The sequence below is a fragment of the Colletotrichum spaethianum genome (genome assembly GCF_022836535.1).
Source record: "Colletotrichum spaethianum MAFF 239500 DNA, contig03, whole genome shotgun sequence".
In the NCBI taxonomy this organism is placed as follows: Eukaryota; Fungi; Ascomycota; class Sordariomycetes; order Glomerellales; family Glomerellaceae; genus Colletotrichum; species Colletotrichum spaethianum.
Window position 1 is genome coordinate 1,756,460 of NW_026054773.1, and position 24,473 is coordinate 1,780,932.

At 47.4% G+C, this 24,473-nt stretch overlaps 6 protein-coding genes across 6 annotated transcripts; 3 read left to right on the forward strand and 3 right to left on the reverse strand.

The window, feature by feature from the left end:
* Positions 1 to 1,296: 1,296 nt before the first annotated feature.
* On the reverse strand, positions 1,297 to 3,125 carry ColSpa_01991 (putative aldehyde dehydrogenase fus7; the record flags this gene model as incomplete). The annotated part of the gene is made up of 6 exons (XM_049268203.1): positions 1,297 to 1,592; positions 1,675 to 1,978; positions 2,124 to 2,184; positions 2,248 to 2,463; positions 2,519 to 2,742; positions 2,811 to 3,125. 6 exons carry the CDS (start codon positions 3,123 to 3,125, stop codon positions 1,297 to 1,299), a joined length of 1,416 nt encoding a protein of 471 aa, XP_049124160.1.
* Positions 3,126 to 5,563: 2,438 nt separating this feature from the next.
* ColSpa_01992 (L-xylo-3-hexulose reductase) lies at positions 5,564 to 6,512 on the reverse strand (the record flags this gene model as incomplete). Its single annotated transcript, XM_049268204.1, has 2 exons — positions 5,564 to 6,372; positions 6,419 to 6,512. The coding sequence occupies 2 exons, from the start codon at positions 6,510 to 6,512 to the stop codon at positions 5,564 to 5,566; spliced, it is 903 nt and encodes a 300-aa protein (XP_049124161.1).
* A 1,007-nt stretch (positions 6,513 to 7,519) lies between these two features.
* On the forward strand, positions 7,520 to 8,884 carry ColSpa_01993 (uncharacterized protein; the record flags this gene model as incomplete). Its single annotated transcript, XM_049268205.1, has 4 exons — positions 7,520 to 7,699; positions 7,785 to 8,287; positions 8,368 to 8,438; positions 8,508 to 8,884. 4 exons carry the CDS (start codon positions 7,520 to 7,522, stop codon positions 8,882 to 8,884), a joined length of 1,131 nt encoding a protein of 376 aa, XP_049124162.1.
* A 7,074-nt stretch (positions 8,885 to 15,958) lies between these two features.
* On the forward strand, positions 15,959 to 17,783 carry ColSpa_01994 (putative transporter; the record flags this gene model as incomplete). Its single annotated transcript, XM_049268206.1, has 6 exons — positions 15,959 to 16,585; positions 16,648 to 16,836; positions 16,921 to 17,119; positions 17,255 to 17,320; positions 17,412 to 17,588; positions 17,644 to 17,783. 6 exons carry the CDS (start codon positions 15,959 to 15,961, stop codon positions 17,781 to 17,783), a joined length of 1,398 nt encoding a protein of 465 aa, XP_049124163.1.
* Positions 17,784 to 18,390: 607 nt separating this feature from the next.
* Positions 18,391 to 18,666, reverse strand: ColSpa_01995 (uncharacterized protein; the record flags this gene model as incomplete). The annotated part of the gene is made up of 1 exon (XM_049268207.1): positions 18,391 to 18,666. One exon carries the CDS (start codon positions 18,664 to 18,666, stop codon positions 18,391 to 18,393), a length of 276 nt encoding a protein of 91 aa, XP_049124164.1.
* A 4,115-nt stretch (positions 18,667 to 22,781) lies between these two features.
* Positions 22,782 to 23,540, forward strand: ColSpa_01996 (aromatic amino acid aminotransferase; the record flags this gene model as incomplete). The annotated part of the gene is made up of 2 exons (XM_049268208.1): positions 22,782 to 23,429; positions 23,520 to 23,540. The coding sequence occupies 2 exons, from the start codon at positions 22,782 to 22,784 to the stop codon at positions 23,538 to 23,540; spliced, it is 669 nt and encodes a 222-aa protein (XP_049124165.1).
* Positions 23,541 to 24,473: the final 933 nt, after the last annotated feature.

A 24,473-nucleotide genomic window follows, 5' to 3' on the forward strand; every position in this document is an offset into this window, starting at 1 on the left:
CACATTGAGGGCGCCACCACCCTGCTTCAACTCCGAGGTAGAGATCAGTTTAATCGAGAGATCGGAATACAACTCTACATACAATTCCGTAATCAGATAGTAAGTTTAAGAATCTAGACAAAAGTCCCCTCGAGATCTGGCTAAGGTTCCCTCAGCTTCAAGCTTGCATGCACAGAGGCATAGAAGTCCCGCCGGGTCTTGTCAAAGTCACTACATACTTTGAAACCAGCCGACGTGGCACAAACTGCGTTAACATACGTCCTATATCACTAGCAGTTATAGGCTTCCGGCTCGTCAACCTTCTCGCGGCCATCAAGAAGCAAAAAATTTCTGACCCTGACAAGACCTGTCGAATTGCTTTCGACATCGACAACTGCCTCAAGGTCTGGGCATCTCTGCAATATCACCGAAGTTTCGTTGAAAGGGACGTTGAAGAACCATTTCTATCGTCTTCGTTCAATGGAAAACGCCATGTTTATGAAAGCGCCTGGGGGGCACAGGTCTGGAACAACTGGCGATCACTTGGGATAGTGATGAATCGAATCATCCTTGATTGCGTAGACGATAAGAGGTTCCAAAATGATTCACTAAAGCAGAATATGCGGTGCAACAGCATCATGTGTATTCAGAGGCTCTCTACTGACATATGCATCTCAACTTCGAGTCTCTCCGGCTCTCCGCGTAGGTCTATCCAGATCTGACATTAGAGCATGCGTACTGACGGACCAATAATGCAGGAGCGTCTTCAATGCTTTGGCCTTTATACGTTGTATTGAGGGAGATCAAAAATACCCCGAAGATCCGGTCTTGGGCCATTGAAAGACTTCATGATATCAGGAAGTCGATGGGTATCAAGCAAGCGACTGTGCTGGTAGAGACAGTCGAATCCGAGAGGACAGTCAAATAGAACGCAAACAGCAGCTTGACGAGACTGAAGAAAGTAATCACCGTTAATAATTATAGCTGGAAAAGCTTGGATTGAAATTTCTCGCAATTCACAAGAAAGCATCAAATTTGTCGGAGTCCGGGACCAGTGGCGGCAATACAAGGGATTGGTCTCGGATCATCCCCGCATTGCGACAGCTTCCGCATGGGTACTGGAATGAACTCGGTTCAGGGCCGGCCACCTGGTCTCATCCAATCGGTAAGAATGTAGTTTGTGACAAGAGACGAATGAGAGATGAACCGGCGCACCCTGAGTTCTACATGCGTTGTTCACTCATTCATTCACTGTAAGTAAAGCAATAAAGATTTGCGGTCGACATTGAGAAAAAGCAAACCAACACAAATAGCTCATCAGCTCACGACATGCTTGTTCAAGAAGAGCGTTTGCACGTTGCAAAACCCCTTGAGGCCATTTGCACCCCATTCTGCTCCAATCCCGCTTTCCTTATGACCAGCGAAAGGCGCCAACGGAGACAAGTCAAAATGTGTGTTGACCCGCACATTGCCTGCCTGGATCTGTTTGGCGACTCGAGCTGCCTTCTCCAGGTCGTTCGTCCAGACCGACGCGCCCAATCCCATGGCGGTGTCATTGGCGCGGTCGATGACTTCATCTTCGTCTTTCCAGGAGAGGAGAGGCACGATAGGACCTGAAAACAAAACGCCGATTGTGAGTATGTTATCATTACGGTTCAAAGAGGGATACAGCAGGTTCAAGAAGATTAAACATACCGAAAGGTTCCTCAACAACAATGCGAGACTTCTCAGGAGGACGGTCAATGATAGTCGGAGTGATGAAATACCCCTGAGAGGTATCAACCTCGCCTCCTACTGCTACTTTCCAGCCTTGAGATTTGATATCGCTGAAGAAGGTCTTGACTCTTTCGTATTGCATTGAGTTTTGGAGCGGACCGTGAGTGACACCCTTTTGAGAGCCATCTCCAAGATTGTAGCCTCTAACGTGCTTCACTAAAGACTCTTTGAATTCCTCAAAGATTCTTTCATGGACATAAATTCGCTTCAAGTTGAGGCAGATCTAGAACAGAACAAGAGGAGTATTAGTAGATTTAGGATTAAGTGTGCTCCCTGAGAACTTCGTACCTGGCCAGAGTTCAGAAAAGCGAAGAAAGCTACCTACGCTTGGTTAGCATCAGTGCCATTAACTGTGGTATGCAGCATACCTTCTCGGCAACTTTGTCGACATCGATATCGGGAAAGACAATTGCTGGGTCGTTTCCACCCCTTTTTGTTTTCGCGTTATTCTCAAATGAACGTCCAGGTATAAAACAGGCGGTCAGAACCTACAGCTCCAAGGTCACTCTCTTCAGAGTCTTGCTCGCGCTCTGCATGACCAGCCTTCCAGTGGTCGTCGACCCAGTGAAACTAATCTTGTCAATACCCGGATGGCTCGTGAGCCATGGACCAAGGTCGTCATCACCGCTCAGAGATTGTACCACACCCGGTGGGAAGAATTGCTGAGCCAACTCTACAAGCTTGAGGCCACAGTAGGGCGTGAACGGACTGATATGTCAGCTGACTAGACGTATCTATGGCGTGTTGGGAATTCCAGACTTACGATGGCTTGACAATGATGACGTTTCCTGTCAATAGGGCTGGTGCAATTTTTCCAGTGGCCAAGAGAAGCGGGAAGTTCCAAGGGATGATTGCCCCAACCACGCCGAGAGGGGTGTATCTCGTAATGATGGTACGGGTTTCACTGTCTTCGACTACGTCTTCTGGCAGCTGGATGTTGGCCATACCTCTTATCCAACTAATCGCCGAGTCGGTTTCTGCGTCCGCCTGAGGAATCTGATTTGCAACCAGTAAGCATCTATGAAGTCGCCAAACTGAAGCTCCCAAGCACGTACCGGTTTCCCTTGCTCCGATATCAAGAGGTCTCGGAACTGGCTTCTAAGGCCGTCAATGGCATCCGCATATGCCAGAACAGCTTTGCGTCTTTTATCATAGGGGAACTTTGACCAGGTCTTGAACGCAGCTTGAGCAGCAGCGACAGCACGGTCCACATCGTCACGGGACGCTACTGGAACCTCCTCCTTAGGCTTGAGGTTTGCAGGGTTTATACCATGGCGAGTTCGCTGTGTAGCACTTGGTTCTCCGTTAATAATTTGAACGAAGTCGTGTTGGGTTGTGAATTTGGCTTTTGGGTTTGCGATGTCTCCCATGACGAATGTCGAGTATTTCACCTTGTTGAGTTGAAAAGTGAGAAATGGGCACCGGTAAAGGCGGGACTCACCATTTATCTATGATTTGAGCTACTTATGTCTCACACTAGCACAGATTGAATAGGTACTGCTTTTGTACTGCCACCGCCAAGTCACACACTCTTAAATGATGCATATTACCCCGCAGCCTGTCTCGGGCTATCGGGCATCGGATCGGACCGGTGACTCCGGTTTCCAGGAATAGCTGGCTTATTTTTACATATATCACCAGTGACGGAGAAGAGTCTATATTGGTGTAGTGTTGAGGTTAAGGACGCTAGAAGAACACTCTAGTTTAATGAACGTATTGAAAATCCACCCCAAAAAAGCTCCCCTTGTGCTATCCAACCGATTTCCCCCCCTTTTATACTTCAGCTATGAACTTGTTTCTTTACAAGATATATACCTGAGGAACAGGAAGCTCAAGCAGTTGAGGTGCAATATGGACGCAGGGAAGAAAGCCTTGTGCGCTAGATTCGCGTCGCTTGTTTTTTTAAGACAACTCGCTGATGCGGGCTGTTTTCTTTGTAAAGTCTGTTCTTCAAAGAAACCACTATGAAGTATGGCTAAACACAAGGATGTTTTCGACCTAGACATAATAAAGGAGGCCGGCATTTTAAATATTCCGCCAGTGGCATGGTTGGTTAAGAGATTGCGATTGTGGCGATATTTAACAAAATCTACATATTTCTCTATTCGCATAGCTTAATCTTGTCAAGGTATTCTGGTTGACACAAAAAGCAGAGCGTCGAAACACTGGTCAGGGGCTCATCAAGATAAAACTTCTGGTTTTAGGCTCTTTTCTTTGATCACTGCAAATCATGAGATAAGCGGCAGTGTAACCCATGTGAAGCAAATGTCTAAGTAGAGATTGAAGAATGATCAGTTTAATACTTGCGAAAACACTAACAGCGTATTCGTGACAATAGGCTCTATCCAATGCTTGATAAATCAGGGATGTGTGAGACTGAAACTCCAGGGGAAATTATGAATCAGTAATGTGCAAATCTTGCGATGCATAATGACGACCACCATATTTTAGTTAGCTGCTCAAGATAACAGGCCGTAAATCATTGGACTGGGCGGAATAGACGCAGATCAGACCACACAGCCGTCAGATGCTGACAGACTTTTTTATGAACATCTAGGTCAACTGTAATTCCTATACTGATTTGTATCTACCTCTCCTCAGTGCTTGCGAGTAAGTAGACGATGCCGGACAAGAACCCTGCGGCGTGGATCATGTGCCTTTCCTCTAGCATCATGTAAGCATAGTGGCACTGCCATTCACCCAAAGGATATTGTGATTGAAACAAACCGCTACCTAGAAAGACAAATAGCATTAAGTACTTGTCGATCAACACCAACCCAGCTACTAATCCGACCCTCACAAATCTGACCTAGTAGAGTTAAAACCTTCGATTCTCATTGTCTTACACCTCCATTATCAGAACACAAAGTTTCTTATATTGCTGTAGTCTACGGCTTATTAATGCAAGTTAAGGTTAAAACGATGATTATCATTTTGTTCGCCGGACTCGTCTTCCTGCTTCTACGTGTATAAAGGCGATCACACCCCTTCGTTATGATTTGACACTCACACTAACTCCTCACAGCGAAAAGAATTTCTTTGACACCACTGTGACCGGGAAGTGGAACAACCTGCCGCCCCATCAATCGCTGTTATTATGTAGACCGCCTTATTCTGTGGTCTCGACTTGTCTCGACGATTAGACCCACTGTAATACGTGGGGCGGCCCCCATCTGACCTGTACCGTCATTTCGTCTACGCTGGAAGTGCTAAGCGAGCGGAACAGGAGCCGGCATTGCGAGTAACGAGCGAGTACGATGCCGGTTCCCACCGCCCTCCCGATATGTACTAGCTCAAAGTGTGTTGTCGAAGAAGTGCAACACTGGCCCTCCCTTTGCATTGGGTCCTTTGCGGAGAACCCCCTCAAGGCCGTGCACATACTCTGACTGGTTCGGCAGCATCGAGGATCGGGACGCGCGTTACCAGCAGACCTGCTGAGCCCGCGTACCCTTGGGGCAGGATCGACAGTCTCGAGGCCGTGCTCCGTTCAGTTCCACGGTAAGACACCTTTGTCGATGAGAATACACTTCTCGTTTACCAAATGCCTACTGTATAACATGCAGAATATGCAGAATATTGTATGGGCGCAGAAGCCTGAAACTGATAGTTTCTTAGCGCAGGTGGATTCAGACCGGGCTCACATGCATGTAAAGAAGTAAGCGACAACCAATTAATTTGTAAGATCTACCATAAGATAAAGTGCCGTTCGTGGTTGCTGGCAATAGATTAAAACTCTTTGATTGGCATGTGTCGCATTCACTTGGTTGATAGTCTTGAATTCACGCTGTCATCACATGGAACAAAACATCTAGCTGGCCATCCACTGTCCTCCATTAGCACTAACCAGGCATCCCGTCATCCACCCGCTCTCTGGCGAGCAGATCATACCGACAATCCCTGCGATTTCCTCAGCATATCCAGCGCGGCCGCCGTACTTCTCGGCCATTTCCTTCTGCTCATCCGTATCCCACTCGCGAATCCCGCACAGCGGTGTTAGCGGGTACCAACTTGAGATGGCCTTCTTGGCTTCCTCGGGAGCGGCGCGGAGCATGTCCGTCATGGTGGAACTGGGGTTGCAAGAGTTGACGGTGCAGTGCTCCTTAAGCTCGCGGGCCCAAGTGCGTGTCATGGCCTCGAGCGCGCCCTTGCTGCCGCCGTACAGCGTTAGGTACTCGAGACCAACCTTGGAACCGACACTTGACACATTGACGATGCGGCCCGAACGATCAGTGGGCAGAAGCGGCTTGACGGCCTGGGTGAGGAGGATGGGACCCAGGACATTGATGGAGTAGACCTTGTGGAAGTCTTCCACGTTGACGGCCTCGAGAGGCATGGCATGGAAGAGAGCCGCGCAATTGACAAGGATATCGACCTGAGGCTTTCCTGTCTTGGCGTTTGGCGGCAAATCGTTCTTCACCGCAGAGACAATCTTAGCGCAACCATCGGGCGTGCTGAAATCGGCTCGCACGGGAACTGCCTTGACATTGTGTGCCTTGGACAGCTGGGCGGCGAGAGCGGCGGCAGGCGCATCAGAGGCCTCGGTCAAGTAGATGATGACAACATTAGCGCCCTTGGAGGCGAGGTTCTGGGCTATGGCAGCACCGATACCTTGGTAATCTGTTAGCAGAATGCTCCGACCAAGATCAAAATAAAGAGAGCTCACTCCTTGCGCCGCCTGTAATGACGGCCGTCTTGCCCTCGTGTACCCTGTACGGAGGGGCCTGCGTGATGGGAACGGTAATGTCTGAGGCAGCCATGATGTCGGGAAAAGAACACGAAAGAGAATGTAATGTGGTGTTTGTGCTGTGAATAATACAGTGGCGATCTGCAATTAAAATGGCATGCAAAGTGTGACTACCGTCCAGTACCACAGGTTCCGGAGGGAGACATGGTTATTAAGGACGGACACAATATGACAGCTCAAACGTCTTGCTTGCTAACCTGTGCCCTGTCTCCCCATTTCCGGGTCTCCAGCAACGGCCCTAAACCCCTTAGAGAGTGATTTCCCGACGTGAGGCTCAACCCCATGTCGAGTAGTGCCAAAAAGAGAAATTGTCACACCGTGTAGTATAAAAACCTTTGGTTCGTTCCATCGATGGAGCTGGCCCGTCGAGCTGGTCAGAGTCCATCTACCTTGCTTACCCCATAACATTTCGAGTCATATCCATAAGCGACACACGAGAGGGCCGAAAGGTAAGGAAGTAAAAAGTTGGGATACTATGTCCGATACTCAGACCTGCAAGTTTGAGAAAAAGGGTCAAACCCTCGCCTCCTGGTCATTCCACAAAGAATTGCCTCAAGTTCTCAGTGTCCACCGATAGTGCCAAAATACTACTCTGCAACGACCAACCAACAAATCCTGAGACCTTGTGGGTAGGGGGTATTCAATGATTCTTCAGGGATTCTCCAGGGATCCTTTCGGGACTTAGGTGGGCCAGCCTGCCATCCTCGAGTCAGTCAGTGTATGATTTTAGCGATGAACAGTAGATATGCAGATGCTGGTTGGTAGCTCACTCTTTAGGAAAAGTCAGCACGTTGCCATTTCACGTATTAGAATATCGTTCGAGAAAAGGGCATGTCCTGGCAACTGTCGTCAACACTTACTCGCTTGTGTAAAGTGTTGATTGATATACAGCCGTTGCCCTTTCTTTATCCAGCGATTGCTCTGTAATCATTTCACTTTCAGTCATTCTTTTCTGTATTTTCTAGCGCAACCCGATTTACTCAGCCAAAAGCAGCAGGTTATGCAAACTGGCAAAACAACATGTCGACTATGGACCCCAACCAGCGTTTTGTCAACTCGCTTGAGGGCACAGGCCTGAGTTTGTTTGTCGTGTCCATTGTTGGCGGCATAATGTCGTTGCTTGTGGTAGGCTTAAGGTCGTTCCACCGATTTCAAGCAAGGAATTTCAGCCTAGACGATGGATTGATGCTGGGCGGTCTGGTAAGCAGAATCTAACACGCTCGCACTCTGATAGTTCGTGAGCGTCATACCACCGTCTCTAGTATTGACTGACACCTAACTTTAGGTCGTCTACCTGGTGGATGTCGTCCTTGCCTGCATTGGTGCCAAGAGTGGCCTGGGCACGCGCAATGCGGACCTCAGCGCCACAATGATGGTTGAGTCGATAAAGTACTTGATGCTCTGGATGTTGCTATATGTAATAGCGTTATGCTTGGTCAAAGCAGCAATCTGCATCACTACATTACGGATCGCCACGACCATGCCCAAGCTGCGCATCGCCGTCTACGTTCTGTTGGGGATGACAATCGCCTCGTTCATCACAACCTTCATTGGCATCCTGCTTCTGTGCCGCCCTGTTGCGGCCAACTGGGATGCAAGTATCGTAGCGGAAGGCCGTGGCGAGTGCTCTCCAGTCACCTCCATGCTAGCCTTGTCGTACACGTCGACTTCGACCACCATCGCCACCGATCTCGCCTGTGCCGTTCTTCCAGCAATCATTCTCTGGCAGACGCAGATGAAGCTCTCGACGAAGATCATGGTCTCCACTGTCCTCTCTTTTGGTTCTTTGTAAGTTGCACCCCTCAGATGTCTCTGTTGTAACATTCAACCTTGGATGAGCACGTCAGCTAACCCCTTTGGTTCTAAAGTGCTTCAGTTTGCACCATGATTCGAACTCCCTACATTGATAACTACAATCGTCCTACCGATGACCTTGCCTGTATGTTCAAAGCCTTGATTACCCGCACCTCTTCTGTGGATTCACTCACTGACTTAATTCGGTTCACAGTCCACATCGCAAATATACCACTTTGGTCAAATGTCGAGACCGCCGTTGGTCTCGTTGCCGGATCTCTCCCTGCCCTGCGTCAATTCTTCTTGGGTAACGGCTCAACACGAGTTACAGCACGCGGTACGGACGGCTCCAGCGGACTTCATCCAGTATCAGCTGGGCTTGTTACCATAGGGGGCTCGGGAGGGACGTCTAAGACCAAGTCCCGCAAGGGTCTTAAGTCGAACTTTGAGATCGATGAGGCCGAACAGGGCGACTGGACTCGCCTTGACGAGGACAACGTGTCAGACAAAGAGAGCACCGTACCAATTCGTGGTATTCGAAGGCAGACGACCTATGAGGTCGAGATGTCATCGCTACCCGGCCACAAGTAACAAAGCTATGTGTTTGTCAGGTAAAAAAAGCCTTACCATGAGTTGCTATGCTTTGATCGGCTACGTCCTATCTCTCTGATTGATGGCCAGCAGGCGTCACTATAAGGCAGTGCGGAGTACCGATCTAGACATAATCGACCGCTTTCCAATTGTAGAAGACCGCATGACAATCGTGGTGGGTAAAATCGGGTCACTTGTAGATCTTCTTGTGAGCCCACTGGCGCTTGATGGGACATGTATTTCCAAAAAAAATGTATTACATTACGTGGCAACTCGTGTTTGGAGTTTCTGGGTTTGTACACGTAGGTCACACTGTTTCGGAGCCGAGATGCCCATTGTACTTTAGATATTGTAACGAGAAATCTGACGGGCGCTTCTCAACAACAACATGGGCTGGAGAGATTTCGCTCCACGACCCTCGACGTTAACGACAACTTGTGTGCATCATATTCATGATCTCCTGAGCCTAGTCTTTTGCAGCCGGCTCCGTACTGGCTTTATCGCCATCAAGCGTCAAGTCTTTGCTCTCTAATCTTTTCTCTATCCACAATCTTAGCACGCTTTTGCAACTGTTCTAGCAATTCAAAGCTAGTGTTGCAGCAGCCCGAGATGTTGAATTAAATGATCAGAGGTACAGTACACTAATCGAACCTTTACCAAAGGCTAAAAACGTACATTGTGGTGCGCTCGCAAACTCATCTTCTTTTCCCCAAACTTACTTGCCCATATCAACATTCGTAGGTCAGAGCCGCATGCCAAGTGTCCATTAAGTGCCTAACATCCTGTTGATTCGGGGCAGTTTAAAGGCTTGAATTAGCTAGTGATGCAAGCTCATTCGCAATAGTCGCTATTCGATGTTGAGAGTAGCTAGATGATAAGCAGCCAATGCCCTTTTTTGGTATCGGATCGTTGCTAACTTCCATAGATAAGGAAATATGGGGCATTCTCGTTGACAAAGATTGGAGATAAGGTATCTCGATCCATATCTATCGTCTCCGACATCTTGCCGACTCTATCAAATCTACAACTTTGTCATTATTGTGAAGCGAAACATCCAGTTCATGCTTGGCGAAAAGGCTTAAAGCATTTTGATGCGTAGATTCCAGGCTTGTCACGATCATCTTAATGTCTAACTGCGGCTCCATCACCGATGCTGCTCCGGCCGTCCCACTTGCTCCGGATGTTGCAGGCAATCGAGTTTGGAAAGCGTGCGTCGCATGTCGGCGCAAAAAGGTTTCTTATCAAGATCGAGGCCTAAGTGCTGCGGCTCAGAACTGACTGTGACTACTCAGATCAAATGCGATGGCAAGCAACCCTGCCACAACTGTAATTCACGTAGCCAGGCCTGCGATTTCCCCGTGGCGAATGATAATGCCTCAGCAAGCCGGTAGTAAGTGATCTTGCCAATTTCTAGACTGTTTGACATGGAGCACTCATCATATAAAGCTATACCACGTCCTTTGAGGCGCGATGCCAACAAATGGACACTTTATGCCAGCGCCTAGAGATCCTTACTGGGCAGTTGTCGGAGTCCATAGGCATCCTTAGTCATTGCCGGCCTGGTGGTCTACAAGAGAGTCAGACAGAAAAGCTACATAGAACAGCGCAGTTCTTGGGGTCCCCACCAGACCCTAGCAACAACTTCGATCAAACTCGAAGACGTGCAAACGCAAAGGATAAAGATGTTGATGCACAGTCGTCTGTCATTGCAAGAGGGTCCCTGTCAATGGAGGCTCCAATGGAGGCTCCTCTAGAAGCGGATGACGAGCTAGAATCCTCGACATCCGAAAGCCAAGATTCCGACATCGAATTAAACAGTGATATACACCTTCAACCAGAAGCTGAGACCGGAGGAGATGACAGAGCAGGTGCTCTTGTGTTAGATTCTTACGAACGTCTGCGGTGAGCATTGGTTCAGTATACACAGGCTTTGCACCAACTCACATGTTCCTATCATTACAGATTCGTCGGAGGAGCTACAAATAACGTGCTCATGGAAGCTGCGAAGAGTCTTTTGCCGACTGCCCCTATCCAAACTCCATCCTCAACAGCTGGAGCCAGCCACAGCACGCCAAGTCTCGAAAACCTTGAGGCTCCTCTTTTTGTCCATGGAAAGACTTGGCCTGAGTTGCCATACCTTCCTAAACCCGAAAACCTTTCTCGCCCGCCACAATATGTCTCAGACTTACTAGTCGGTCTGTATTTTGAAAAGCTTCACTACACTTTTCCGGTGCTCTTCAAGCCTCACTTCATGCGTCGGTATCAGAAGATGCTCAAAATCACATCAGACTGTTCTACACCAAAGCATAGAAGATTTCTGATGACATTCTTTGCAGTGTGTGCGTGCTCATCTGGACTTCTACCTAGTGATTCTGAGGCCGGACTACCGGGAATCGACTACTACCAAAAAGCTCTTCTCCTCTGCTATGCAGCAACCGGAGAGGCATCTCTCGAAAAAGTCCAATGTCTCTCACTCTTGGCTATGTGCTCGGCTGGCTGGAATACTCTGTCTCAGAGCTGGAATCTTGCGGGTCAAGCCGTGAGAGCAGCTTTAGATTTAGGTCTACATCTTAGTAGTCATTCGGTATCTACACTAATTGATTCCAGTTATGGGTTCCCAGTTTCCAGGCTAAATTGATAACAGATCACGAGATTCACTCTCAAGTTACCAAACGGAAGCACTGCCGAGTTTTTAAAATCGCAAATGTCCAGTCGTGTATGGTGGTGTGTTTACACTCTTGACAGGTATGCTTCTAAGTAACTATCAGTTATCCTGAAGCTAAATTGTATCTCACTTAGGGTCACGTCAATATGTCTCGGCCGACCAATGGCGGTTCAAGATGAAGACTGCGACTGTGAACTACCTTTAGATATGCGAGATGAAGATTTAGGATCTTACAGTCACAACCAGGAGAAGATCCCTGTCGGGGCAAGAGGTCTATCGAGTCCAATGAGCGGTTTCCTAGCCTTTGCTCGACTCTGCCGACTTTCCGGCAAGATACAACAGTTCAGTTCCCCTTTGCAACTGCGAAAGCTTGCATCCGCGAATGCAGACAAAACTCAGAGGTTCTTAACTCGAGTCGATACCTATGATCAGGTGCTCCGAAAGTGGCTGGAGAGTTTGCCCGGCGATATACAGTTTTCTGCTAACAGGATGGACAAAGGCCAAGGAGACATTTCTATGGTCAATTGCGTCATAATATTCTTCCTCCATGCAGGATCACTCATAAACCTTTACCGGTATGTTATTCTCTATCTATTGTCCATGAACATGCATTGACAGGATGGCAGATTCTTCTTGAATTATCCCAAAGAGAATGCTCTCAAAAATGAGATTGATACTTCAGGGGCCATTTCTCAATGCATAAATGCTGCTCAGGGTTGCATTTATGCTGCTGATTTGGTTCGAGACTTAGTACCATCCTCACATCATTTTGCTCTATGTATTCACTATCTCACACTTTCGGGCATTGTGCTGTAAGACTATAGAGCTCGTGTTCCTCGGAACTATTTGCGGAAAGTATAACTAACTACAATCATAGACTGCGAATACCTCTCGATCTTACTACTAGCGAGATTCTGCGGGATGTCGAGAAATGTGCTGCTTCTCTCAAAGATCTCGAGCCCCGATGGTCAGGTGCTAGCAGGAGCAGAGCGATCATCGAACAGCTGCTACTTCATCGCCGCACTGAGATTATTAGCGTCCCTAGTGGAAGCAACGGCGATACGGATAGCAGATCGCCACCGGGTAGTTCGAGAGTTCGCAAGAGACCATTCGCCGACTTTGACAATGCGATTTCTTCAGCGACCGAAAACAGCCACCATTTTTTCGGTAACTGGCCACTATCAGAGAGTTTTGATTCCAATCAATTGGATCCTGTCCTATTCCCTTCTTGGGCTAGATGATCATAAATATATCGCTACATAGACGGTTTCGTATACTTCACCATAAACATTTTATTATCGATCAGAGATCTGTAATTTGATTATGTTTCGTATACTACGAAGTAATTATCAGTCTTTGTTATGCCGTGTGGTTACTGTCAGCCAGTCCGACTATTGAGCTAGTCTCATAATGCTGACGTTTCCATCACATTCAGCTAGGTTGTCTTTGATTGGAAACAGCGGCATAACGCCATATGAGTTTCTAGTGCGGATCAAATGTCTGTAGTTCCAATCGAACGCATCCCTTAGACGGAACATCCAACTTCGATGGCTTAGTTATATCAAAATCTTGTATTTGACTAATTGGTTTTCTGAAACGAAACTTTGTAATTGAACTTGCGGGGGAAACATCACCCTTAGCATATAAACCGGTCTCAGAAACATGAAGACGCCGATTTCAGCGCCGTACACTGCCACAAAGGTTAAAAGACGTGACTTTTCAAGACCGAATAGGACGGTCGTTTTTCATCTCGCAAACTTCGTTATTGGCATTTATCAGGAAGCCAAGAAGGTCCCAGTCGCTATGAACACGTCGCAAAAGTTCATTTCAGACTCTTGGAGGACGTTTGTGACGATGGCAAACAGAACCCCCACATTGTTGCTACTGTTTGGCGAAAGCTGAGAGCCGCTCTTTAAGCGACTTTGACCGTGACAGATTGAAGTATAAATGCTCCAGCCTTCTATTTTATGGTGCATTCCGCATATATAACTGTTTTGGATGCTCCGAAGAGAAGCATTGACTTCAAGTAGCATATATAGGGTCCTGCCCACAGTCTCTCAAGTCCACACAGCTACGCAGCGGTATTTGCTTATAGAGCCCGCATTTATCCATTGTATTATTGGTATTCTTTGTCTGAGTGTTTGAAGCGTATTGACGCCATATTGAATGCAAGAGAATCCGGACTCAATGCGGATCTCGGTCCTGTTTAATACTTTGTATTTGCATCAAACTGAATGATGATGTTTGGTTCGTGGTCTAGCACTAGGTTACGTGGGGTTTTATCGCCAGTTTAGTAGCGGTATTAAGTCAGGACCACATGCTTTCGTGTCGATGATGAAAACTTTGGTCTAGTAGGATATGGGAGACCTTTGGCTTGCTGCCGGGTGTCGAAACTACATGTACCCAAAATGATAGTTAACCCTAACTTAGAATGAGTAAAATCTCGGGCAGAGTAAGCATGGTTACATTCAAAATGCTAAAGTCACACGTGGTCTTGTATGCACTGTTCCAAGACATTTGGCGGCCAGTCTTTGAAAGTGAGTAGTTGTGAGAAATTGGAAAGAAGTATGGTTAACCCCGTTCAGAGAAAAAGTTTCTTCAAAGTAAGTTATCTGAGGCTCATATTATATCACAAGATTTGAAAACTAATCTTTCAGTTGTATCCGATGTGGCTTTCGATATTCGGTACGTCTTCAGAACAGCCCGCCTCGTACTTCCCATTTGTTTCATGTCCTAGCTTGTTCGTAGTCTTCTTCTTTCCAGGCTCCACAAGTCTTTTCAATTTTTCCATCTCGGAAGACATCCAGTTTGTGATAGCAACAATATCAGCACCACAATTGACAAAGTGAAAGCCTTGTTGGTACTTCGCCGCGGCAGCATCTGCGCTGAGCGCAAAGTGTCCAACATATTTCCCAGCATCAAGGCCAGCTTTTAATACACGGGCCGAAGCTTTTTGGACATCTGGTATCGAGGCATGATCAAAAGCGACATATCCCATGGACGAAGCCAAGTCGTTAGGTCCGATGAATAACATATCAATACCATCCACTGCTGCGATTTCTTCGACGTTCTCGACAGCTTTTCGACTTTCAATTTGGACACAAACCATTACGTTATCATTGGCACTGAGTAGATACTCTCTTCCAGTTTGGTTGAAAGCAGCAGGGGCATACATAGCCCCTGCGCCTCGTAATCCTTGTGGCCACCGGGAGGAAGGGTATTTGCAGGCACAAACAATAGCTTCAGCTTGCTCCTAAAAAGACTGTCAGCATCGTTCTTCATAAACAAATGTAGTTCTGTGTGTAGGGGTTGTTATCTATGAAAATAAACAATGAGTGCAGTATACCTTAGTCTCACACATCGGCACCATGATTGCATGTGCTCCACAGTCTAAAGCTCTTTTCATCATCCAGTGCTCTGATGCAGGGATTCGTACAATAGGTGACACCCCTGATGTTGAAATTGCCCCAACTTGAAGATACATCTGACTGTCGTCGATGTTGCCGTGTTCTGTATCTATTAGAACCCACTATAATCCACTAATTTAGCGCTACATTACTGTTTTCTTGGTGTTGCCTTCGACTTACATCTTCACCTAACGGCGCCATCGTTTTAGCCAGAGAATATCCGGGGAACTCAAGCCATTGGCCGACACTAGGCCCTTCGCCCCTGTTGGCACGCTCCAAAGAATCGCGTAATCTTGATTTTCCTGTGTCGTCTACAACTGGAGATCTGATCTGGTTCGCCATGGCGGTGCTTGAATGGCGTTCTGCTGTCACTGCACGGTCGTAGAACTAGAGGTTGATCTGCCAGTTTCACAGCATTCGACCAAACAATGTGGCTCAACTGTAAACTAGATCTTGGTGGATATCACCGAGGTTGGATGTAAGAGAGTGCTAGGAACTCTTTAGAAGTTGGCCATATCTATGTCAGTCTTCCTTATTGCTGCTAATTGGATACCGAAGACATGACCTGAGGTGAGGTAAGCTCGGCCGGGTCACGGGCCGCGATAGGGTCCCAAGGGGAGAATGATCGTCTTAGTGCAGATAGCTAACTCCCTGCACAGTGATCTTATCAACGAATCATTGCAGCGGATTAGGCCATCCCCTGTACAGTTATCTCCGGTATCGCGTGCAGGCAGTACTGATAAACGATCGGAGGAGATCCGACCGAAGTTCATGGGCTGCCTGTGAGCTTGATCACTCAACAATGGTTGCCATTGATAAGGAGACAAGGAGCCTCGCTATTGAGGTTGCTTAGCAATAGTCATGTGTATAAACCTTCTCTTCCCTACACAGCGGGGTTACCTTTTGGATTACGTAGTGAAAATAAAAGTCGACTGTTGATATTTTTGCCAGTCATTTCTCTCATCAGACGGCGAGACCTGAGTCCCTATTCCAGATTTCAGTATGGCGTCCTCAATCGACGTAAAAAGAGGGTCAGATGTAGACGAGACCGGCAAGCCAGACGACGTTCTCGAGGGTTCAATCCAAGATGTAACCGAGTATTCCGACTCTTACTTTCGAAAACTCCGCTTCAAGATCGATTTATGGCTTCTTCCGCTTATGTGGGTGTGCTATGGCACGCAACAAGCCGATAAGACAGCCCTCAGTACTCAAGCAGTCTTCGGCATCAGGGAAGATACCGGGCTTGTTGGAGACCAGTACAACTGGCTGAGCACAATCTTCTACCTATCCTATCTCATCTGCGAGTTCCCGGGCAACTGGCTGATGCAAAAAGCCCATACTGGCAAGTTTCTATCGGCTGTTATGGTTCTATGGGGTGTAGTTGTTTTATGCATTGCTTTCGCAAAGAACTTTACGCACCTCATGATTCTCCGCACGCTTCAGGGCGCCCTCGAGTGCACGATCTCGCCTACCTTCATGCTCATCACGGGTGCATGGTACACATCTCAAGAACATACTCTGCGGTCTTTGATATGGGGGACATCCAACGCTGGGATGAACATCATCACCGGTCTTTGCATGTATGGAATTGGATTGCACGCCCAGAAAGACCCGAACGGCCTAGCAGCTGTAAGCCAAGCATCAAGCATCATCCATAAACTTGCGAGCATCAGCTAATCACGTGCTATCAGTGGAAAGGGATATCGTTCTTTCTTGGCGGTCTTACAATAGCCTGCGGCATCTTGGTCTGGTTCATACTTGGCACACCTCGCGAGGTACGCTGGCTCAACGAAGCCGAAAAGAAGGCCGCAATAGCCCGCGTTATTGCAAACCAGACAGGATCAGATAATCAGAAGAGATCAGAGTTCAAGTGGGAGCAGGTTTGGGCAACGTTCAAGGGTAAGCATTCAAGCAATTGTACGGAGGACGTCAGTAACTGACACCCATGTTCAAAAGACCCACAGACCTACTTCTTCTTCTTCGTCACCATCATCAATGCGTTGCCTAACGGTGCGAACACGACATTTTCCAAGTTGATATGGACTTCGTTCGGGTTTACACCATTAGAAACACTGTTAAAGGGTTCTACTCCATACTACTGCGTCAGCATTGTTTGGTTCTTGATTGTTGGCTTTGTCACGCTGAAGAAACCGAACCTCAGATGTAAGTCCAGCGTGTAAGATCTTCGGAATTATTGATGTTTAGTTAGCTAATCAGCCGTCGACGTAGTCCTGATGATGATGTTCTCTCTCATTCCCGCATTTAGTGGGATGATGGCTCTTGCCTTTCTCCCAACAGATAGCATGAAGTGGACCAGATGGGGCATGTACATTATGCAAGTGTTTGGATCTTTGCCAGGACTAAGTAAGCCGTCACTGGGTGCTGTGATATACACGCACGACTGAAGCTAACGATTAAACAGTGATATGGACCTTTTTACCATCGAACGTGGCAGGAAGAACGAAGAAAACCGTTACGGCTACAGTGCTTTTTGTTGCCTACTGTGTCGGAAACGCGGTTGGAGCCCAGATGTTCGTGGCTTCTGATGCACCAAAATACATTCGCGGTCTTACTGCATGTGCTGTTCTTTACTGCGTCGAGTTCTGCAGCATGGCTACATGGCGGTTCTACTGTAAGTGTACCAATGTATTATTCTCGCGTGAGAACACGCTGACAATGCGTTCTAGACATCTGGGAAAACAGAAGACGCGCCAAAATCATTCGACAACAGGGCATTTCAGACGAAGAAAGCGAACGTCTTGGAAAATTAAACGCGGAGGCCGATATGACTGATAGGGAAAACATTCATTTCAAGTACAAGTACTAGCGGATTAATACTAAGGGCAGAAAGTCTAAGGGGAATCTCTGCTACACGGAAACGTTAGAACTCCCATCTGCTTCACTCATATACATCTCCGGCTTCGGATGCCGTATAAGTGATGTAGAACTTGGCCACCTCACCACCATCAGCACGCAACTTGAATTAAGAGTTATTGTAATGTCAGTGGGCAGCTGGTTGACAGTTGTCAAGAACAGCCAGCCCAGCCCACCGCTCGCCATTCGGACGGGGTTACACAACAGGAATCTTTTTCTCTACGCAATCCCACCTTCTTATTCCCCTTCGTACGAGTGATAGCAAAGATCACGTCAAAAGTGGTGATAATTGATGGTTGTTGGTAATGAAGATGGGAAGTCTAACTTCCCAGTTGGCCAGCGGCAAGGTGAAGTGGAATGTGCCCCTCGTTGTGGCTGAGTAATAGATGAGAATCTGACAAATGTCAGAGGGTTTACTTTTTCCTCTCTCTCTATATAGAGACGCTGAAGTTCTAATCGATCTGCTTGCCAACTGCTGAGAACTAACAGACCATTGCAATCTCGCTGACTGCTAAAAACAGAATACCTCAATAAAAAAACCACCTAGTTGGGACTGCCTATCAGGACGGCACGCAAAGTACAGTCTGTGTGCAGTAGCCAGCGATACCATTCACCTCAATACCCTTGCATGCATCCACGTTGGCCTGATTGACCGTGGCGTCATAAGTAGCAGTCTGGCCATCAGGGCAAACTGGTTCGATGCCACCACAGAAGACATCATCCCCCTGTACGCAGTAGGAAAGATCGGTCGACGGCGAGTGGATATAGTTGCCGTTCTGGGCGGAGGCTGTAGCGATCACAACGCTGGCGATAAGAGCGGAGATAGGAAACTGCATTTTTGCTTTGGTAAGGGTTTGGAATGTATGAATATGAATATTTCAAGGAAGCAAGTGGTAAATGCGAATGGGACAATACCTCAGAGGGTCTGCCCTTTCCTTTATATGTAAATGCCGTTAATCTTCTCGGACTGCTTGCTTAGGAACTGCATCTATTTATTGTTGAGCATTATACAACGGGCTATCGCAATCTTGCTGATTCCAGACTGAGAATCTTAATGGAAAAAGTCACATAATTGAGACGAGACGAACGAGCGGTCTGTGTGCGCGAGGCACAAACGTCTAAGCCAAAGTCGACATTCACTTCCTTAGGCCTAGCAGTAAGGATTGAAGCTTACCGTAGGCTTCGAAACGCTGAGGTCAATCCCAAGGCTTTGATGTACCAAGGCCTTCCCTCGCATATGTATCCTGAATCAATATAGCTTGTGCTGATGCGCTTGGCACAGTGATGCCGGGCGTTTTGCCATCCTGATTCACGGTAGTTTCACGGATAACGCATTCAATTTCGTCAACATCACTCAGCGCTTAGCTAAGCGTCTACAAAACAACTATAGCGACTCTTTTCAGTGTGTAGTTATCCGTTAGGAAAGTAATATCCCTAGTTTCGCTCGTTTCGAAGGATATTATAGTATTACCGTTTGCAGTTATTGATAGCTACTTACACGCCGCGCGTAGCCGTCTGCTGTAGCATCCTACATTACGATCTGCTTGTGGGCGATAGCAATTTCAGTTTGCTTGCCGTAATGTGAATCGCTAGTGCCCGTGTCATCGTTTGCATTGCGTCCTTAATCATTAGTAATGATAATTTCGTCGCGAGCCCTTAAATGGTGATAAAATTTCACGAGAACCTCACTTTCAGGAGGCTCTCCGCCGCCTCACATGCCTCACCTACACAGCTTCCAGCAACAGCCTTGTCACGTGCCCTTTCTTATGCGTTTCAGCTCATGGAATGAGTACATATATAGGCTCTATACGGCTCTTCAACATTTCCTAGAATCAAGCACCTTTTACCCCTTTTCTCGTGTGCTCTGCTGTGCGCTCTAGCTCGTGACTTAAAATCAGATTTGCACCGGCAGCCACCGCGAGTCTGCTGCCTCCCTTTCGCAACTGTTGTACAGCATTATTAACATCAACAAGCGACTAACTACAAGCCATGTCAGTTTTCGTCTACAGTGATGCTTAGTAGAGTTCCTGGATATACACTGGGAGATCTACATACGCCTGGGCTGTGCCAATCAGAGTAGTAGGAAAGACGAATGGTTGCAATCCTAGTAGCCGCCCGATCGCAAAGTACGTTGGGATGTGATGTAAACTATATCCTGAGCCCCTAAGAACTCGAAATCGTGGGCCATGATTCCGACATAGACGGCCGTTTCTAAGCCCCTAGGATCTTCCATCTTCAGACCGGCTGTCGAAAGAGCGTCGTAGGTGGTTTCCGTCAGAAGTCATTGGTGTGGGTCTATGCTCTAGGCTTATGCAGCTTAAATGTTGAGGATTCGCGCGTCGAACGCTGGCAGCGGCTTCTCCTGAAATAGGAAATATCCATGATGTGGGTTTGTACAACCATGTAATGACCCATCCGGATCGTAGAATTGATCAATATCGAAGCGCTCTACGGGTACTTCGCTCTGCAAGTCACTTGGTCGCCGCAAGAATTCGCAAAACTTTGAAGTTGTGTTGAGGCCACCCGGGAAACGGCAGGCGCTCCCAATGACTACGATCGGCTCTTGGGCATTCAAGATATATTTTGTATCACTCCTTAGTGGTTGGTACAGTTTTTGGAAGACGAAAGTGTTATAGATTACAATGCTGAGCATCAGGGAGAGTAAGAAACATTATATTCTATGAACGCTTTTGGACTTGTGAGTCCTCGGCATTTTCACGGAATTGCGACTAGTATACGACGGCACTGCTTTACCCCACCAAACAGTACAGCTGGATGATCTACTCATTGCCGAAATAACCTATCATAGTATTTATGTTGTATTTCAAATTGGATTTCCCCTCTTCTAACTGACTCTCGGGTGTAGCACTTTGGGGTTGTTTTGGATTTCTTGGGGGCTGACTCCTGGCAGAGGTCGACAGAGCTATAGCAAATCGGAGGTTATTACAGATGTGAATCCCATGCTCGTAATGCAATCTAGCGCATATTTCAAGTCACCCTTGGTGTAGTATTTCTAAGATGCCGTTCAAAGCAGGCGATTGCGCGTGAATACTTTCACATCAGCGTCGACGTCTTACTATCTTTTCAGACAGATTCTCATCGTGGCGACCATACACTTAGTCACCACCGTTCTGTTTAACCAAGTCAGAATTCTTGGAAGGCGTACTTCAACAATACCTGCCTTTAAGAATGTGAGTTCTGTTTTCTGTTGTTACTCATGCTATTCTTCAAGCAAGTAACACCAGCATAAGCAGCAAATCAAATCCTAGCGTTTAGAGTACATACGTACTATCTTGTGCTTAGCGGCTGGCGGTTAGCGCTTACACGCCAATAACAGACGCCCCTTCATCCATGTACCTGCTAACCCGGCTCACCTTGCTCACCACAAGCATTGCCCAAGGAGGCAACAAAGAAGCCAGAGCAAGATGAACGGCTGGGTGAGGCGATTGCACTTGAACCACCTAGTTAGCTGCCACTTCGCAATCACCTGTGTCGCCTTTCGGCTACAGAAGTGGCCTCCGAGATGGTCCGAGATCCGTTCCGTAGTGGAGCTGATACTGCTTGGTCTTATCTCCCGCGGGCCGTTTCCTGATAAATCAACTTCCTTAGCTTCAATCGGATCTCCGCCCGAGCAGTCGTCTGTTGACCTATGCACAATGGCACCTGTACAAATTTGTGGTTGGATTAGGTAAAATTCGCTCCTTTGTATAAGGTAAGCTGTAATTACTTCTTGTATCTACGCCCTCTTCCTCCATTATCCAAGACTACGCCGCACGGTAAATACCGGTAGCTTCACCATTCCAATGGACTAATAGAATTTCCCGGATTATTCCTTTATTTTATTTTCAGTAAAATACGTCCATAGAGATGGGAAGCCTTGGTAGTACACCTGGGATGGTTGACCTGTCTCACCACATTAATGCCAAGAGCAGGGCTCGCCATCCTTCGCCTCTGAAAGACATCATCAAGTTCATGGGCTACGATGGCATGATTAGTTTCGCGGGAGGTAACATCAGAGAAGTCACAACGCTGAATGTCTTAATTTGGTTGCTAAATCTGTTATAGGGCTTCCTCATCCGTCTCTGTTTCCTCTTGAACGGGCAGAGTTTGAATGTCTTCCTGCTACAGCCTCCTTGTCTACGGACCGCCCTTAGGTCAGGAGACAGATGTGCTGAGCTTTACACTCGGACGCGGCTCATCGCCCGGAGATCTGGACTTGACACAATTTCTGCAGTATGGTAAGTGCTTCCGGTTGACCGGCTCAGCCGATGGGCATGTTACTTACAATCATTAGGTTCTGGAGCTGGCAATGGCCAGCTGATTAAACTCGCGAAAGAACTGACAGAAAAAGTGCATGCACCGCCATGCGATTACGAATGTCTACTGCATCCGGGTAACACCAATGCATGGGCCAAGGTTGTCGGATTGCTCTGTGAAGACAACGACTTCGTGATTGTAGAGGAATTCACCTACCCTTCAGCCCAAGCGCTGTGGATTCCCCTTGGAGTGAAGGCTGTTCCAGTGCCTGCGGATGCGGAGGGAATACTGGCGACGAACCTTAAAAGCGTCTTGCAAAACTGGGATGAACGGGGAAGAGGGGCTAGGCGGCCGAAAGTGTAAGTCACCGGTCAGAATGTTACCACTCAGCAGCGATTCTGGGCTGACGAACGATAGGCTCTACCTCGTGTCTGTAGGATCTAACCCAACGGGTTGCACAATCTCAACAAAAAGGAGAAAAGAAATCTACCAGATTTGTGTCGAGTTTGGTATGACCCGAAAATCTGCATCAAATTTACGAATGAGCCTCTGACAGATTTCAGACATCATTATCGTCGAAGATGACCCTTATTACTTCTTACAGTATCCAGGCTATAGTGCCTGTACTGAAACAACATTCGAGCCCAAGCCAGTATCGGAGTTTCTCGATACCCTTGTGCCCACTTTCCTCTCTATGGATACGCAAGGTCGTGTAATCCGTCTCGAGTCGTTCTCGAAAACATTGTTTCCCGGCCTACGTTTGGGATACTTCGTCGCCAACGCGGTCTTCACCGAGCGTCTCCTTCGAGCGACCGAGGTAGAGACGCAGGATCCAGCCGGTCTTAGTCAGGCCTTCGCATTGGGTCTTCTTCGTAAATGGGGAATTGATGGATATCTCACCTGGCTTCAAAGCTTGCAGTTCCAGTACCGAACAAGACGCAACTGGCTGCTTGACGCTTTCGCTGCGAATTTCACCCTGTTATCCACTGAGGATTCGCCGATACCCCAGGCTCAGGGCGTTGTCGCATGTGTTAAAGACCAAGGTAACGGAAAGCTCAAGCCTGTGTTTAGCTTTTTGGACCCGAGAGCTGGCATGTTTGTCTGGTGCAAATTCCATTTCGACGGAGTTCAGCGCTTCCTTGAGATTGAATCCACCGGCAAAAGCAAGGATCCTGAGCAAGACTTCGCAAGTGAGCTGTGGAATGCGTGGGCAACCGAACTGGTGCTTCTCACCCCTGGTTCATACTATCATGCTTGGCAGGGACCGGATAAGATGACTACCAAAGCCCGTGGTGCGGATCCACGCACTGCACACTTCCGTTTTTCATTCGCTACACCCACGGTAAGTGATGACTCTTATGTCTGTACGTGGAGACAAAGAAGAGTACTGACTTGGGCATATAATAGAGAGAACAGATCACTTCTGGGGTAGAGCGCCTCGCAAGAGTGGTGAAAATGCATTGGGAATGAAATGAACACCGACATTATATAAGTCAGGACAACTTATAGCTATTTAGTGCGGGTATCAAACATGGAAGAACGCCGCTTCATGTAAATAGAGGTCACGATGCTTCGTTTGGGGGAAAAGGATCAATTCGAAACTCCTTTAAAGGAGGCAATCCCTTGACCATAGCACAATTACTTGGTTGCACGGATATTCTTTCGATAAACTAATATACCCTCACAAGCAATATGAACAGCGTAATGCGATATGCGATTGTCCGGTTGTTGTGAGTGTCCTGCATGTATTTTCAACTCATTCCTGGTTCTTCAAATAATCACAATTATCTGGATGTGACTATGTGGCCTTCATGCTGTCAATATGGATGTGTTTGCCAAGTCACTCTCTTCGGAAGTTTGGGTCAAATCTTCAAGTTTCGGGTCACACATCAAACATGCTGCATCGAGAGTAGGTCCGTTTCATTTTTATTACATTCAGTAGACTCTCTTCCTAATCTTCATGTCAAAGCCTCTGGCGAAGAAAGCCCCTGGAGTTACCCATAGCTTTTGCGGTACCTTGAGTTCTTCATCTACAGATCTTTGAGCCTTGTTTCAAACTGCAATGGGTGGCCGTCTCCCCCATTTCCATACGCAGAGGCTCACCAGAATGTAACTTGAGGCAGTATAGCAATCTTAAAGAAGGTCATATTCTGCAGGTGACCAGACACCTACGTAGAAAATGCCAAGGATGAGCTGTGTATGTTGGCAGATAACTTGGAAGTTAAGGGCTTCATCAGAACCGAGCAGGACTTAAAAAAGTTGAACTCCTGGAGACAAAGGTCTATATCGATAACATCTTACTAGCCTAAGGGCAAGTGGACTCTAAATGTCGTCCATCTGAAAGCAAAGTTGCTGCCGGATGCTGGAGAATGAATGACAAAAGGTG